The sequence below is a fragment of the Schistocerca americana genome, chromosome 10 (genome assembly GCF_021461395.2).
Source record: "Schistocerca americana isolate TAMUIC-IGC-003095 chromosome 10, iqSchAmer2.1, whole genome shotgun sequence".
Taxonomy (NCBI): Eukaryota; Metazoa; Arthropoda; class Insecta; order Orthoptera; family Acrididae; genus Schistocerca; species Schistocerca americana.
The window spans coordinates 168,172,332-168,190,445 of record NC_060128.1 but is presented as its reverse complement, the minus strand read 5'-3'; the positions used below and the strand labels follow the sequence as shown (position 1 = coordinate 168,190,445).

The 18,114-nt window shown below is 40.0% G+C and overlaps 1 protein-coding gene across 1 annotated transcript in view; it reads right to left on the bottom strand.

Annotated features, from left to right (window-relative positions):
• LOC124552344 (DNA (cytosine-5)-methyltransferase 1-like) overlaps positions 1 to 18,114 on the bottom strand; it is a 52,688-nt gene that overhangs the window by 11,280 nt on the left and 23,294 nt on the right. Inside the window, exons 6-8 of the mRNA XM_047126613.1 lie at positions 12,199 to 12,348; positions 11,932 to 12,098; positions 2,170 to 2,395 (exon numbers count right to left, since the gene is read on the bottom strand). Of these exons, the coding sequence (XP_046982569.1) occupies positions 2,170 to 2,395; positions 11,932 to 12,098; positions 12,199 to 12,348 (543 nt within the window). The remainder of the gene's footprint in view (positions 1 to 2,169; positions 2,396 to 11,931; positions 12,099 to 12,198; positions 12,349 to 18,114) is intronic.

Here is an 18,114-nt window from a genome sequence, read left to right as displayed (position 1 = left end):
AGGGCCAGGTGAAGTGAACGGGCTCTGATGGCTGCAGAACTGCAGTCCTGGTACTGTTACTGTGTGTTTAACCATCATAATGTAGCTGTGTGTGTGTGTGTGTGTGTGTGTGTGTGTGTGTGTGTGTGTGTGTGTGTGTGTGTGTGTGTACTCGTGCTCATCTGAAAGCTAGCAAAGTTTTCAGCCTTTCTTCTGTGCCTTACAGCTACTTAATGCCTCTGGAATTTGATGAGTTGCTAAATTAGTTACATATCATGGTACAAACTGTTATTTTTATATAATTTTTTCTTAGTACATTGTATTATTTCTTAGCATGTAACTGATAATGGTACATAAGCCGAAACTGCAATAGTACACTGAAAACAGTTACAGCTAAAAACTGGAAATGACATCACTTAAGAATTTATAGAGGCTGCAGATACATATTACAAGATGAAACAAACTTAAACAATGAAATCTGTCTAAATAGATTGATAGTTGCAGCAGATGGATGACTAATTAGATCATCAGCCCTGTAAATCTGATTCTGTACATTTATACCAGGCTTACATTAATTATCTTCTCCATGAAATGTCATACACTCCTGGAAATTGAAATAAGAACACCGTGAATTCATTGTCCCAGGAAGGGGAAACTTTATTGACACATTCCTGGGGTCATATACATCACATGATCACACTGACAGAACCACAGGCACATAGACACAGGCAACAGAGCATGCACAATGTCGGCACTAGTACAGTGTATATCCACCTTTCGCAGCAATGCAGGCTGCTATTCTCCCATGGAGACGATCGTAGAGATGCTGGATGTAGTCCTGTGGAACGGCTTGCCATGCCATTTCCACCTGGCGCCTCAGTTGGACCAGCGTTCGTGCTGGACGTGCAGACCGCGTGAGACGACGCTTCATCCAGTCCCAAACATGCTCAATGGGGGACAGATCCGGAGATCTTGCTGGCCAGGGTAGTTGACTTACACCTTCTAGAGCACGTTGGGTGGCACGGGATACATGCGGACGTGCATTGTCCTGTTGGAACAGCAAGTTCCCTTGCCGGTCTAGGAATGGTAGAACGATGGGTTCAATGACGGTTTGGATGTACCGTGCACTATTCAGTGTCCCCTCGACGATCACCAGTGGTGTACGGCCAGTGTAGGAGATCGCTCCCCACACCATGATGCCAGGTGTTGGCCCTGTGTGCCTCGGTCGTATGCAGTCCTGATTGTGGCACTCACCTGCACGGCGCCAAACATGCATACGACCATCATTGGCACCAAGGCAGAAGCGACTCTCATTGCTGAAGACGACACGTCTCCATTCGTCCCTCCATTCACGCCTATCGCGACACCACTGGAGGCGGGCTGCACGATGTTGGGGCGTGACCGGAAGACGGCCTAACGGTGTGCGGGACCATAGCCCAGCTTCATGGAGACGGTTGCGAATGGTCCTCGCCGATACCCCAGGAGCAACAGTGTCCCTAATTTGCTGGGAAGTCGCGGTGCGGTCCCCTACGGCACTGCGTAGGATCCTACGGTCTTGGCGTGCATCCGTGCGTCACTGCGGTCCGGTCCCAGGTCGACAGGCACGTGCACCTTCCACCGACCACTGGCGACAACATTGATGTACTGTGGAGACCTCACGCCCCACGTGTTGAGCAATTCGGCGGTACGTCCACCCGGCCTCCCGCATGCCCACTATACGCCCTCACTCAAAGTCCGTCAACTGCACATACGGTTCATGTCCACGCTGTCGCGGCATGCTACCAGTGTTAAAGACTGCGATGGAGCTCCGTATGCCATGGCAAACTGGCTGACACTGACGGCGGCGGTGCACAAATGCTGCGCAGCTAGCGCCATTCGACGGCCAACACCGCGGTTCCTGGTGTGTCCGCTGTCCCGAGTATGGCATATGAACACATTATGTGCACTTATTAAAAATTCTAGTATTATTTCAATGAATTTTGACTGGATTTCAATCTTTTTATATATGTACCAAAAGCTTAATGGGAACTTGAAAACTGTTGCAACTGACCATCTTGAGCTAACTTGACAGAGCAAAAATACCATCTATGTTGATTTTTAATGTTATGATAAATGAAAAAATATCAGTCAAAGCACACAAACAAATAAACCAAATAAAATGTTTACTGAAGTTCAAAATGTGTGTAATACCTGTATTCCTGATGGATCTAGATTTGTTGTTATTGTGCTGAAGAAACCATTCCAGTTTACACGGCCAAACCTCCCTCGCCAGTTGTTGTGGTCATAGGCAGTGTGAACATAAGACCAAGGGATAAGTGTGTTATTCTGCTTGTATGCAGGATCGCATTCCTTGCCTTCAGCACAAGGACAAACACCACGCATCTGTCCACTTCTTGGGTCATAGTTGGTGTATACGCTGCAAGTAAAAGGAATATTTTGGACTAAAACTTAATAAACTACTTATAAATCAATTTTATTATTTTTCATACGTGTGTCCGCGGATGCGTGCACACCCACCCACACACACACACACACACACACACACACACACACACACACACACACACACACACACACACACAATATTTCATTATATAAATCAAGTTGAACTTTTCACTGCACAGTACAATATCACAAATTCATGATTTTCAAGGTACAGTAGCATTAAAAAAAAAAGTATACAAAGTTTTCCACTCTTGCGTGTCGTAAATTCTACAAGGTGTACAACTTTGCTTCTGCCGTTTTTTCCCCAACTTTGATGCTTTAATGAAACAAATTGGTTACACATGTGATTTTCCACCACTGGACAGTACTGTCTCCCATCTTTCGGGCAGTATATGAATCCTGTGTCGAAAAAATTGTTCATCTCTTGAAGAGATCCACAAATCAATCCAATTTGTAACTTCTTCATGAGATCGGAAGTGTTGGTCAGCCAGGCCATGCACCATTGATCTAAACAGGTGATAGTCAGAGGGAGCAATGTCTGGAGAATATGATGGGTGTGGTAGGCCTTCCCATTTTAACGTTTCCAAGTATGTTTTGACCTCTTTAGCAACGTGGGGTCGAGTGGTGTTGTGGTGCAAAATCACTTTACGATGCCTCTCGCTGCAATGCGGCCATTTGTCTTTTAATGCTCTGCTCAAATGCATTAATTGCATTTGATAACAAGCACCTGTGATTGTTCCACTTGGTTTTAACACCTCATAGTACATGACACCAAACTGGTCCCACCAAATGCAGAGCATGATCCTGGAGCCATGAATATTCGGTTTGGCTGTTGACATGGAAGCATGGCTGGGATATCCCCATGATTTTTTGCATTTAGGGTTTTCGTAATGAACCCATTTTTCATCCCTGGTAACAATGCGATGCAGGAATCCCTTCTGTTTTTGCCTCTGAAGCAACTGTTCACAAACACACAAACGCCATTCAGCGTCTCTTGGTTTCAGCTCACACGGGACCTAAGTTCCTTCTTTCTGAATCATGCCTGTAGCCTTGAGATGTTTTGAAATGGCTTGCTGTGTCACTCCCATAAATTGTGCCAATTCTTCTTGAGTTTGATGTGAATCTTCACTCAGCAATGTCTCCAATTCTGCACCTTCGAAAACATTCTCTCTTCCACCACTATGCCAGTCTACTACGTTAAAATCACCATTCTTGAAGTGTTGAAACCACTCACAACACATTCTTTCTCTAATAGCGTCCTTACCATATGTACCTGAGAGCATTCGATGAGACTCAGCCGCTGTTTTCTTCATGCTGAAACAAAACAGTAGCACCTCCCACAAATGGTGAGAATTAGGCTCGTAAATTGACATTTTCAATCAAGAACAGCTTTATGATGCAGACACAAATAGACTAATGTTTGAATGAGGTTATGGTGACCAAGGTCCAAGCTAACTGCCTGACATTTGCGTTTGTGATCTGTTTCTTTCGACCGCTGCTTACCGTTGTTGCCACCTATCAGCAAAAGCGGAAGCAAAGTTGTACACCTTGTAATTTGCTAGCGGGTCTTATGTCACAGTCTCCAAACTTGCCAGCTCCATAAGCTCAAATACTCAACCTGCCGGTTCCTGCCATTGCCCATTTAAATGAAAACTCATCACATGAGTCTGTTGTTAGTAATAAGACTGACAACACTGTGAGTGATCTGGCAATGCTTTGTTGCTCTACTTGAGTAGACCAGTGTGTTCATACCTTCCAGATGCTCAGTCTGAGTTTCAGCTCCATACAGCCAATGCGTGATTTTTGAGAGCACCATCAGTGAAGTTTTATTTTTGTTGTGTGTTACAAAAATGGAACAGCAGCATTTAGATCAACGATATGCCATCAAGTTTTGTGTTAAACTTGGGGAAGCCATGTGTGTGATCATTAAAAAGTTGAAACAAGCCTATGGGGAGCATTCCTTATCAAGAGCACAAGTTTCTTGCTGATACAAATCGTTTTCTGAAGGCTGAGTATGCTATAAAGCTGAAACTTGCTCAGGGAGACCAAAAACTGACAAAAACGTTGAACATGTGTGTGCTTTTGTGAGATAAGACAGAATTTAACAATAAGGATGATGTGTGAGTTATTGAACTTTAACGCTTTCACAGAACATCAAATTTTGACTGAAGTATTGCACATGCATAGGACTTGTGCCAAAATGGTGCCGAAAAACCTCAGAACTGAGCAGAACAACAATCACAGAGATGTGTGCATTGATCTTCTTGAGTGGACTGCCAATGGCCACAAATCATTCAGTTGTGTGATTATAGGTGATGAATCCTGTGTTTTTGAGTACAATCCTGAGACAAAACCGCAAAGTGAGGAGTGGCACACTGAGGCTTCTCCTCAATCAAAAAAAGCTCAAATGAGCAGACTGAAGATCAACACAATGCTGGTTTGCTGTTTTACAGTAGTGGTATTGTGCATAAAAAATTTATTCCTCCAGGACAAACTGCCAACAAAAGTGTTTTACAAAGATGTCCTTGAAACACTCAGAAAAAGGATGAATTGCATGAGACTAGACATTGCAGTCAAGTGGGTACTGTATTGTGAAAGTCACTTTCATCATGGAATTTTCTACCTCAAAAGATATTACTGTTGTTCGACAGTGCCCCTATACATCTGATCCGTCCTTGTGACTTTTTTCTTTTCCCAAAATTGAAAAGCATCTTAAAAGGATGTCATTTTGAGACTGTCAAGAACATTCAAATGAATGTGATCCACATGTTAAATGCCCTACCAGTTGAAGCCTTTCAGGCAGCACTGCTACAAAGACTGAGAATGACAACTCTGCTGGTGTACAGCTGCCAAAGGGAACTACTTTGTAGGCGACAATGTTGTCGTTTCGAAGGAAAAAAACTTTACTGCATAAAAAACCAGTCTCATTACTTTCTGTGCACACCTCATATACATTATGTTTGTGTATATATATCTATACAGGGTGTCCCTCCTAAGAGTTATCATAAGCATTTTCTCTAAGTTTTGAAAGGTATTTGTATTCAGTTTCTCCAATGTTAGCTGCAGTCTACCCAAACAAATATGTCCCACCACTTTGTGTTGGAACTATTCCATAGTCTTATATTTGTCATGTTTTGTACTTACCGATACTTTTTTTGAGAATTAGACCATTCGATACATAAAACATATGTCTAAAATTACGTAAATTTTAGCTTTTTAATGAGCAAGAAGCAAAGAATTTTTCTATTTATATCCAAACATAAAAAATGTATATTCAATTTGTGAATCAAACATAATTATTCTTCATATTTCCAATCTAATTTGAAATTATTGTCATTATTGCTGTTTTTAAATTTATCCTGAAAACATTTGTAAAAATAAATGATTAATCATGTATGTAAGCTCTTGGAATGTAAAATCAATATTTTGTAAGGTCACAGTAGTGGGAATGTTTGTAGTGTGTGTTAAGGAGATGGTCATTTTTGATCTGAGTTGTAAATGCACAACGTGTGTAGCTTTGTCATATTGGGAGTAAATTTCAGCTAAGATGGAATGAATAGTTCATGACACCTGCAGCTTTTATTATTTATGTTGATAACAAGCACAGATCTAGAGCCCAAACACTTATTTTTGAGTTACTGCAAACAGTTGATCAACCAGACAACACAGACAATCACATGAAGAAAACTAAAATTGAACACACCAAGAAAGGTAAGAAATATTAATATAAGACAAGAATCTTCATGCAGTTGATGCACGAATTCTATGTTCTCAATTCCTTTTTCTTCCATACTGTTTAACACTGGAGATAATTTGCCATAACCAGCCATATATAGAGGGAAACATTCCATGTGGGAAAAATATATATAAAAAACAAACATGCTGTGACTTACCAAACGGGAAAGCGCTGGTAGATAGACACAATAAAAAACACACACACAAATTTCAAGCTTTCGCAACTCAAGGCTGCTTTTTTTATATATATATATATATATATATATATATATATATATATATATATAATAGAATTTTTTTCTTAACTTTTATGTCTCAGTACAACCTGCCCTGTAACATCCCTACAAGCATTTCACACATTTCTAACCACCATATATATATATATATATATATATATATATATATATATATATATATATATAAAACAAAGATGATGTGACTTACCGAACGAAAGCGCTGGCAGGTCAATAGACACACAAACAAACACAAACACACACACAAAATTCAAGCTTTCGCAACAAACTGTTGCCTCATCAGGAAAGAGGGAAGGAGAGGGAAAGACGAAAGGACGTGGGTTTTATGGGAGAGGGTAAAGAGTCATTCCAATCCCGGGAGCAGAAAGACTTACCTTAGGGGGAAAAAAGGACGGGTATACACTCGCGCACACACACACCCATATCCATCCACACATATACAGACACAAGCAGACATATTTAAAGGCAAAGAGTTTGGGCAGAGATGTCAGTCGAGGCGGAAGTGCAGAGGCAAAGATGTTGTTGAATGACAGGTGAGGTATGAGTGGCGGCAGCTTGAAATTAGCGGAGATTGAGGCCTGGTGGCTAACGGGAAGAGAGGATATATTGAAGAGCAAGTTCCCATCTCCGGAGTTCGGATAGTTTGGTGTTAGTGGGAAGTATCCAGATAACCCGGACGGTGTAACACTGTGCCAAGATGTGCTGGCCGTGCACCAAGGCATGTTTAGCCACAGGGTGATCCTCATTACCAACAAACACTGTCTGCCTGTGTCCATTCATGCAAATGGACAGTTTGTTGCTGGTCATTCCCACATAGAAAGCTTCACAGTGTAGACAGGTCAGTTGGTAAATCACGTGGGTGCTTTCACACGTGGCTCTGCCTTTGATCGTGTACACCTTCCGGGTTACAGGACTGGAGTAGGTGGTGGTGGGAGGGTGCATGGGATAGGTTTTACACCAGGGGCGGTTACAAGGGTAGGAGCCAGAGGTTAGGGAAGGTGGTTTGGGGATTTCATAAGGATGAACTAAGAGGTTACAAAGGTTAGGTGGACGGCGGAAAGACACTCTTGGTGGAGTGGGGAGGATTTCATGAAGGATGGATCTCATTTCAGGGCAGGATTTGAGGAAGTCGTATCCCTGCTGGAGAGCCACATTCAGAGTCTGATCCAGTCCCGGAAAGTATCCTGTCACAAGTGGGGCACTTTTGGGGTTCTTCTGTGGGAGGTTCAGAGTTTGAGGAGATGAGTAAGTGGCTCTGGTTATTTGCTTCTGTACCAGGTCGGGAGGGTAGTTTCGGGATGCAAAAGCTGTTTTCAGGTTGTTGGTGTAATGGTTCAGGGATTCCGGACTGGAGCAAATTCGTTTGCCACGAAGACCTAGGCTGTAGGGAAGGGACCGTTTGATGTGGAATGGGTGGCAGCTGTCATAATGGAGGTACTGTTGCTTGTTGGTGGGTTTTATGTGGACGGACATGTGAAGCTGGCCATTGGACAGGTGGAGATCAACGTCAAGGAAAGTGGCATGGGATTTGGAGTAGGACCAGGTGAATCTGATGGAACCAAAGGCGTTTAGGTTGGAGAGGAAACTCTGGAGTCCTTCTTCACTGTGAGTCCAGATCATGAAAATGTCATCAATAAATGTGCGGATGGATATGTGTGTGTGTGTGTGTGTGTGTGTGTGTGTGTGTGTGCGTGTGTGCGAGTGTACACCTGTCCTTTTTTCCCCATAAGGTAAGTCTTTCCGCTCCCGGGATTGGAATGACTCCTTACCCTCTCCCTTAAAACCCACATCCTTTTGTCTTTCCCTCTACTTCGCTCTTTCCTGATGAAGCAACCGTTTGTTGCGAAAGCTTGAATTTTGTGTGTATGTTTGTGTTTGTTTGTGTGTTTATTGACCTGCCAGCACTTTTGTTTGGTAAGTCACATCATCTTTGTTTTTATATAAAAAAATAGAAAGAAACATTCCACATGGGAAAAATATATTAAAAACAAAGATTCCATGACGTACCAAACGGGAAAGCACTGGTAGATAGGCACAATAAAAAAACACACAAACACATACACAAAATTTCGAGCTTTCGCATCCCACAGTTGCTACATCAGGAAAGAGGGAAGGAGAGGGAAAGATGAAAGGATGTGGGTTTTAAGGGAGAGGGTAAGGAGTCATTCCAATCCCGGGAGCGGAAAGACTTACCTTAGGGGGATAAAAGGACAGGTATGCACTCGCACACAAACACATATCCATCCACACATATACAGACACAAGCAGACATATTTAAAGGCGCGTGTATACCTGTCCTTTTTCACCCTAAGGTAAGTCTTTCCACTCCCGGGATTGGAATGACTCCTTACCCTCTCCCTTAAAACCCACATCCTTTCATCTTTCCCTCTCCTTCCCTCTTTCCTGACGTAGCAACCGTGGGTTGTGAAAGCTCGAAATTTTGTGTATGTGTTTGTGTGTTTTTTTATTGTGCCTATCTACCAGCACTTTCCCGTGTGGTAAGTCATGGAATCTTTGTTTTTAACAGCACAGCAGCAGCATTGCTGCATGATGGGAGCAGTCAGTGCAGACCTGGTTGGTGCAGTTGCTGCTGGAGTACTGTTTCCTTTTTTTTTTTTCTTTTTCCTTTCTTTTAAGGGGGGGGGGATGAAGGGGGAAAAAAAAGAAAAAAAAAAAAAAACAGGAATCAAAGTAATATTATCCATTGACAACAGGTATCACATGAAAGGTGAGCAGCATTTTTTCAGCTGATTCTATCTACACTTTCCAAAAATGAAATCACAAATACCTGCCAAAACAGCAGATAAATTGTACCTGATGACTCTTTGGTCACACACACACACACACATTCTGAGTGAGATAGTGCAGTGGTTAGCAAACTGGACATGCATTCAAGAGGGCAACAGTTCAAGCTCGTGTCCAACCATCCTGATTTAGGATAGCAAATGGCAGGATGGTTCCTTTGAAAGGGCATGGCCAACTTCCTTCCCCACCCTTCCCTAATCCAAAGGGACCTCACTGTTTGGACCCTTCCCCCAAATCAAGTGACCAACAAACAACACACGGACACAGACACACACACACACACACACACACACACACACACACACACACACACACACACACATGCCTGATTTCGAAGACAGCTGTAAATTTAATAAACACGAATACAATCATTTTGTTTGCAGTGGATGAACTTTGTATGTTTTCCATCTTAAGTGTGGACTATAGCATCAAACTTTTTTCCAGACATTACTCATAGAGTTATGGGACATATTTATAACTATATGTAATGCATTATTTAATTTTTGTCTTGCCCCTCCACAATCTGGCAAAGCACAACTTCGTTAGAGGTCACATGATCCTTACAGTTGGTCATTTTTGAACTTTCAGTGCTGCTCTGCAACAGCAGGATTGTTCACTCAACTTCTGTGGCACATCATGGATTTACACTCCTGCACATTTTAGTAGGAGGATATGACTCAATAAGTAGGAAGTAACTGCAACGCACTGTTCTCAGACTCATCATACTCGTGGAAACACAGTGGGGAGGAAGGAAGCCAGCACAGCACTGACATAACAATGTCGCCTTGACTCCTAATGTATCCAGCCCTCAAAAGAATTGAGTTCAGTTTACAAACTATAATTTCTCTTCAGCAGATCCATACCTAAACTGTAGAGTGGAAATCAGTAACAAGCTAAGTACCAAAAACAATTTTTTTTTAGTTAGACCTGGAAAACCAAGGTAAATGCCATTGCCAACAATCTAAAAAGCAGGCTAAGGGCTACAATCATTTTTAGTTGAGCATATAAGACCAGAAAGATAGACTCAGCATTATGGGCTGGCCCACTGGTGAGGCTAAAGTGGGCAGAGTGCCACAAAGCTTTATAATTGTTTGCAGCGAGTGTCAGGTAGTTTACCCAGACTGAAGAATGTATGAGACTGGAAGAATGTCAGAGTGTTAAGCACCTAAGGTCCTTAAAAACGCGTGAGAAATGTAATAGCTAAAAATCCATTTATGGTTGCTATGCTCCAGCCTGAGGACCTTTTTTGTTTCAAAAAAGCAGCTTATATACATATTAACACAACAACAATAAATATTTCCAAATGTAAGTGTCATCAAGGCAATAACAATGTTTAATGAATTTGAAGAGTGGAGCACCTACAAGATTTTCATGAAAGGAATTACCACTGACATAATAAATAACTTTTTTTTTACCATCGCAACAATGTAAAAACATCTTGTCAGCTGAAAAGAATGTGGATCTGCTACAGATGCTGCTATATTTGAAAGTAGCTAATAGCACATTTTTTGAACACTTAATCAATTAAAATTGCTTTGTGCTTTAGAAAATTACAATAAAAATTAAATATAATTTAATCACAGGACAGTGTACCTACAAAACACAGCTAAAATTTTTGATACTGAAAAAAAAAAACAACTAATAACTGTGTGAAAGATATATTGCTGCTCACCATATAGCAGAGATGTTGAGTCACAGATAGGCACAACAAACAGCAGCCAGAGACAGTGGTCATGTGTATTTAGCTGCGTTTGCATGGATGTGCGTGTGTGTGTGTGTTTTGTCTATTTTGGAAGGAAGAAATCTGGCAGAAAGCTTATGTGTTTAGTAGTCTTTTTGTTCTGCCTGTCTGCGACTCAACATCTCCAGTATATGGTGAGTAGCAATCTATCCTTCTCATAATATTGTCATTATTTCATCCTGGATTTTCCATTATTTGCTTGAGATTTCTTTCATTGGTATTTACCTCATTTTTGCTGATACCTTTATGGCATTTAGCATGTTTGGCATTTTCCTGAATAAAATACATATTTTCATTGATAAAAGAAAGAGAACTTCAAACATATCACAATAGTTGTGTGGCTCTTACTGTAGACAATAAAAAAAAAAAAAATAGAGGTGTTTCATTAAAATATTTTCGTCAACACAAAAAAGAACTGAATAAGGAATCAGTTTCAAGGAAAGTCACTAATGTCAAAAACAATCCTCCTTAAAATGAGAAAACTATATTTTCTTGTCATGCTCTGACCAGTGGCACTATCCCCATGCATGCAGCAAGTGTTTCTGGCTGCCTCTGCTGCTTTCACCTCTCTATTGAACTCAAACAGAAGAATATGAGGGAAACGTTTTGATTGCTGCAGTCAGCTCTCCATTTTCTAGTGTCAACAGCTCCACTCATCCCCAAGTGACAAAATGACAATATGTAAACTCATATAGTGACAACGAACTACAAATAAAAAATGACAATCCATAAATAAACCCATTGCAACCAGAATACCAACATGCAAAACTAAAATGCTATGAACATTATGCATCAACCTAATATATAATTCCTTAATCATTTGAAATTTGAACTAAATAAGTTACATCAGCATAACTGCAACCTACAGTTGATTACTGAAAATAATGCTTGAAGTATGTAAGTTAAAATGTAAAAATGTGACATTAAATAAATAGGCAGAATGTAACAATTAGAAATAGCTGTGCATCTCACAGTTTCTGCAGGTAAGAGCCATCACAAAGCCGGATGGCAATATTCGGCAAATCCCTCCAGTCAGCTCCTGCATTTGTAGGGATATTTGCAACACGTGCTTCATTTAGAGGGTTCAACTTCTTGCAGATGTGATCTCGCAATATCTTCTGTTTCTCATTGCCATGGACCTTACAAGTAACACAGAAAAAAATTACAAAATGTAATAAAAGGTAATTACAACTCATAGAATATTTTATACATTTTCTGTTCATAACTAACAAAACATACCAAATGCTGGAAATGTGTCAGTGGTCTTTTCTTGTAATGAATTTCACATTTATCGTGCCCGTTTGGAAATTCTGGAAGATCAGAAAGAGCATCACGCACTGTTATAGTGCGCATTGGGGCTGAATACATCCGATTACAATTTGAGTAGTACTGTGAAAAATAAAGAACAGAAAAGAAGTTCTATACACAGAAGTAATACAAATAAACATATAATATAGAAGAGATCAACAAGATATCAGTTTTATTAACTGTGACACAATACGAAAAGTATCAAAAAGACAACCTCCATTAAAAAATGCAGAACAGAATTCAACAAACTGAAATAAAATTTTTAAAAACTGATTCAGAATGGGCTATTAAAAATGGCTATTGAACATGGATGGAAGCAAATGTCAGCTTACAAGGGGACTGTCTTCCCTGTAGATTCAGATGTGCAAAGTTTGCTGTGCCCTTGTCATCTATAAATGAACAAGTGTGTTGTTTATTAGTGTCATGTCACAGGGTATAATTCAGATCATGCACAGGGATGTAGTTTTATACATATTATGGCATGTGTTGCATAAATATTTGACTGTATTGTATTTGCCTGAGGTACTCCTGGGGTGGCGTGGAGTTTGCTGAGAGATGGATTTGCATCACACTACATACGGTATGGAGCCACCAATACCGTAAAAACTGCTGTATAAAGAGCCCCCTAGAATAAGGAATGAGTAAAATCATTGCCATTTCAGTGCTGCCTGTATTGTTGACCTGACTTGCTCTGTTCATCTGCAGTGACTCTCTTTGCTAGTGCTGTTTCGTTCTTACAATTGTAACTTTAAGTGAACAATGTGCAGCTGTGAAATTTTGGTTTCCAGACAGTAAAAATGTTGCTGAAACTGTTTTAATGTTGAAAAAAGCTTAAAAAGTTGACGCTAATAGAAAAACTCAAGTGTACAAGTGGTTTACTCAATTTAAAAATGATGACATGTCAATTGATGACAAACCTTGTTCTGGATGTCCGTCAACTGCCCAAATTGACAAAAACATTGAAAAAACATGAGAGCTTGTGCTCACAGACTGTTGACAGACAACTGATCAACTGTGAAAGATCAGTGGGTATCTTGAACCTCGGTTCAGTGAATTTTGATGGAAGATTTGGGAATGAAAAGGATTGCTGCCAACTTTGTTCCTCGGGTTCTGACTGACAATCATAAGGAACATCAAGTTGAAAAGTGTCATGCTTTGAAACAACAGCTTGAAACTGATCTAGATTTTCTGTCAAAGGTCATTACTGGTAATGAGTCATGGTGGTATAGTTATGGCCCAGAAACAAAGCAACAGTCAAGCCAATGGGAGACATCATCATCACCCTGTCCTAAAAAAAGGTCGTCAAGTCAAATCACACAACAAAACGAAGCTGATTTGCTTTTTTCATGCCACAGGAATAGTTCATTTGGAGTTTATGCCCCCAGGTCAGACCATCAATCAAACATTTCATTTGAAAGTTTTAAGAAGATTGCGCAATAGTGTTCATCAAAAAAGACCTAATTTCTGGCGCACATGAGACTGGTTCTTCCACCACGACAATGCACCTGCACACACAGCTACAGTTTTTGGCTAAAAATTGCATGGTTCCATGGACCCATGCACCTTACTCACCTGACATGGCTTCGTGTATCTTTTTCTTATTTCCATGCATGAAAAGGGGAATGGAAGGACACCGATTTAACAATACTGAAGAAATCAAGAAAAAAATGAGGGAGGGCCTGTTCTAAAGTTGACTACAATAAATGCATCGAACGTTGGAAGCACCGGTGGAACAAATGTATTAGGTTTTGTAGGACCTTTGAGGTTCACATCGTAACGACAACTGAGTGAAAATCTGAAAGCAGGGATGTTAATGTATGATACTTAGAACTGAAATCACACTTGTTACAACAGCCGGAATAGAAGTGCCTCCTGGTGGGAGATTGCTGCTATATAGACAAACATCAAATATTCCAGAACATGCATCCATTAAAATCGTGGAGGGGAAACAGCTACAGACAATTCGTCACTTTAGATATCTTGGCAGTGTTATCTGCAATACTGGTTCTATAGACAAAGTAGTAACTCAAAGAATTCAAGCATGTAGTAATTTCTATCAAACAGTTAAAGACCCAATAAGAAATGAGTAAGTAGCACTAATGTGCGACAAAGGCATCTATGACACCTATTACATCACAATTTTGACATTTGGTACTGAAATATGGACCATGAAAAATAAAGAAATCAGCAGAATTCAGGAAGCTGATATGAGTTTTGCTCATAGCATGGTAGGAAGAACATGGAGGGATAGAATCCAGACTGAGGAAATCTGAAAACATATTCATGTTATAAGACAACAAAACAAAATAATCTCACAGTGGCTGAGATATTATGGATGCTAACAGGCTACTGAGACTAATGTACAATCAGAGACTCAGAGACAAAAGATCAAGAGGGCAACCAAGATTCAGGTACAAGGATATAGGAAAATCTGACATAAAGCAGAGAGAACACAACCGTGACAGCCTCAAAGAGGGTTAGAAGTTCAAGAACCATAACTGGTCGAGACACCTCATTTGCTGATCCATCAAATGAGATAGAATGACATGGGATATGGTGAGGACCATATTTGTATATTGATAATTTAACTATCAGAGACACTTCATGTATCTATAGCAAGGTGGAGGAGCCTCACTGGTCTTGCTAAAATCACACTGATTAAAAGAAATGGTACATCAAAAACAGTAAGAAGTCCAGTTCTTCATTTCTTTGGTTTTAAAAGTACGCCAGGCCAACTATTCTCATTGTCTTAGAAACAGAGCTAGTATCATTTACGTTAATTTTTTATTAATTTATTTACTACACATTTTATCACATTTACAATGTAGGACTCGTCAAAATACAAGATAGCATAAAATTTTAAATTTAGATATGTACAAAATACAGGCACATATAAGTTATGATATTACATCTAGACCAGTAGCTTTGTTATCAACATATCTTGACTAATTATAATTCATTATCATTTCCACAATGTTACTTATGCCTATTATCTCTGCTGACCAAAGGTCCCATGTGCCTGACATAGTAGCTCCATTTCCGGCAACTCATAAGTTTAAGGTTCTTTCTGTCTCACAAGGGGAGGCCCCAACCTTTGGAATGTAGATTTCCTGCAAACTTCGTACACTCGTAGTGCTCCTTGAGGACAAAAAAATGGGTAAGCAGTAGTGCGTACTTCTCAAGCGTTATTGAGAAAATCAAAAGATAATTACAGTTGTCAAATATATACCTGTGCGTGGCCATTTTTACCATGAAGCTGCGCCAGCTGAGCGGTTAGCATTCAAGCCCTGTAATCGCTGGATCGAGTCCCATTTGTCAGTGTCTTTCTTATTCTCAACACAGTCATTTTCTTTACTATTTATATTAAAATTGATATAATGGGAAAAATATGTGTAATCGGATGAACTTTTATTAAATTTACTATGTTATTTGGCAGTCTACAAATTTTTATTATCACGAATAATATAATATTCATAACTATCGGCTAGTTAACGACCAAATGCATACAGTGATACTGAAAATGTATGCTTGTCCGTGTCTTCAAAATTTTTCATATTTAATCAAAAGAGAATGAGAAATTGCTTCTTGTGAAGATGCTATTAAAATATACTTGATACTGCATGACCAATTATCAGCACAGATATTTAAGGAAATACTGCGTTATGCATAGTTTGCTTCCAAATTATCGGCTGAAAGAGAGGCTTTTGAAAATGTTAACGAGGTTTCCAAGGAAAGCCTCAAAAGACCTTGTGTATGCAGAAACATAGCATTTATTCAGTGCAGCTGGTGCCGTTTAACTTTGTTATCCATGTTTTTACAAAAAATACCATCCTGCAACTTGTACTTGTAATGTTGAAAGCGACGATTAATTGTACGTCTTTCGAAAGCCGTCTGTGCTGATCAAAACTTGGAGGTAACAAGTAGTTTCAGACTCCTTCCAGGTATAAGGGATTTCACAAATCGTGGACAGGCATACATTTTCAGTATCACTTTATGCGTTTGGTCATTTACTAGTCAATAGTTATGAATATTATATTATTCATGATAATAAAAATTTGTAGACCACCAAATAACATTGTAAATTTAATAAAAGTTCATGCAATTACATGTATTTTTTCCCAATATATCAGTTGTAATAAATATAGTAAAGAAAACGATTGTGTTGAAAATATAAAGAAAAACAACTGAAGAATGGAACTTGATCCAGTGATTACGGTGCTTGAACGCTAACCACTCTGCTGCCGCTGCTTCATGACAAAAATGGCCATGCACAGGTATATATTTGACAACCGAAATTATCTTGCGATTTTCTCAATAACGCTTGAGAAGTATGTGCTCCTGCTTACACACTTTGTTGTCCTCAAGGAGTACTACGAGTGTACGAAGTTTGCAGCAAATCCGCATTTCAAACATTGTGGCCTCCCCTTGTCAGTGCAATGAATTAATTATCTCTGCTATGGTGTGTTGCCTCATACAAGAGGTGCATCCAGAAAGTAAGTTCTGATAACATCCATAGATGACATGAGAAGTTGGATACAAATGTGCAAACACATGAGAAGAGAGTAGGTACATGGGGATAATGCAGTACAGTTTCAGTCTCATGAGGGATGTGGTTACTGCACAGTGCTAGGATATAATGGCTAGTCTGATACTGTCTGCCACAAACTGTAAGGTTTGTGCAGTTATCTGATTTTTCACTCTCAGAAGCACTCTCGAGCAGAGATCTGTCACCAGTTGTGCCCCATGTATGGATACAAAATTATGAGCAACAGTATGGTCAGATGATGGTTGAAGCGATTTGCCAAAGGACGAACCATATTTGTGATTAGGACCATAGTGGCTGACTGCCCCAGTGATACAAGAACTGATGGAAAAAGTGCTACAAGCAATTTTGCAGAACCAGCACTTCATGATTTGAGAATTCTCACATCAGTTCCCACAGCTGTGTCCCAGTAGCTCAGTTTTCAGAAACTGTATGCAAGATGGGTGCCAAGGTAACAGACAGATGAACACAAAAGCAAACATCGAGTCACAGCAGTAGCCAATAGCAGAGCTCCTCAAACAGGTTGTCGCTGGCGATGAAATGTGGGAATAGCATGGCACACTAGAAACAAAACAACAGTCCTTGTATTGGTGGCATTGTGGTTCACCTGTGAAGACAAAATCCAAGCACTCTCTGTCAAAAATCATGTGCACTGTCTTCTGGGACCAATGTGGTGCCCTCCTGGTAAGTTTTTACCATGAAGGGAGACTGTTGTTGCACACCAACCTTGTATAGGACAGTAAAATGGTTAAAATTTTCATAGACCTTGAGTAAAGCTATCTCACTACATTACAGCAATGTCAAGACAAGGTGGCCACAATGAAAACATTTTGCCTCGGAGACTGTGTCAGGACAAAACACAACATTGGCATTTCTGGTGAGCCAGCCAGGACTTTAGCAGAATGTAGTCGGTCAGAGTAATCAGACAGGGTCACATCACCTTTGTTATGTGACAAAAGAAAGTCTAAGGCAAATGCAGCAAATGGTACCAAGAGCTTTTATGAATCATTTCTATACTCTAACAAACTCATTAAGCAAGCATGGCAGAAGGAAAACTGCCGATACCCTCATAATAACGAACCCTACGATGTGGTCACAATGAATGATGTTGGATAAACTTCTTACAGAAACTGTTTTATCACAAATCTTTACAATTGTTATACAACATAACCCAGTTTAGCTCATAAGGCAGTTGGTCAGACGGATTGATGGCATACATAATGTTCACACTCGATTTCCTGATTGCAGCTAAGTGACGTCTTGCAACGCACAACTCTGTTGTAGATTTGCTGCGCATTACTGAC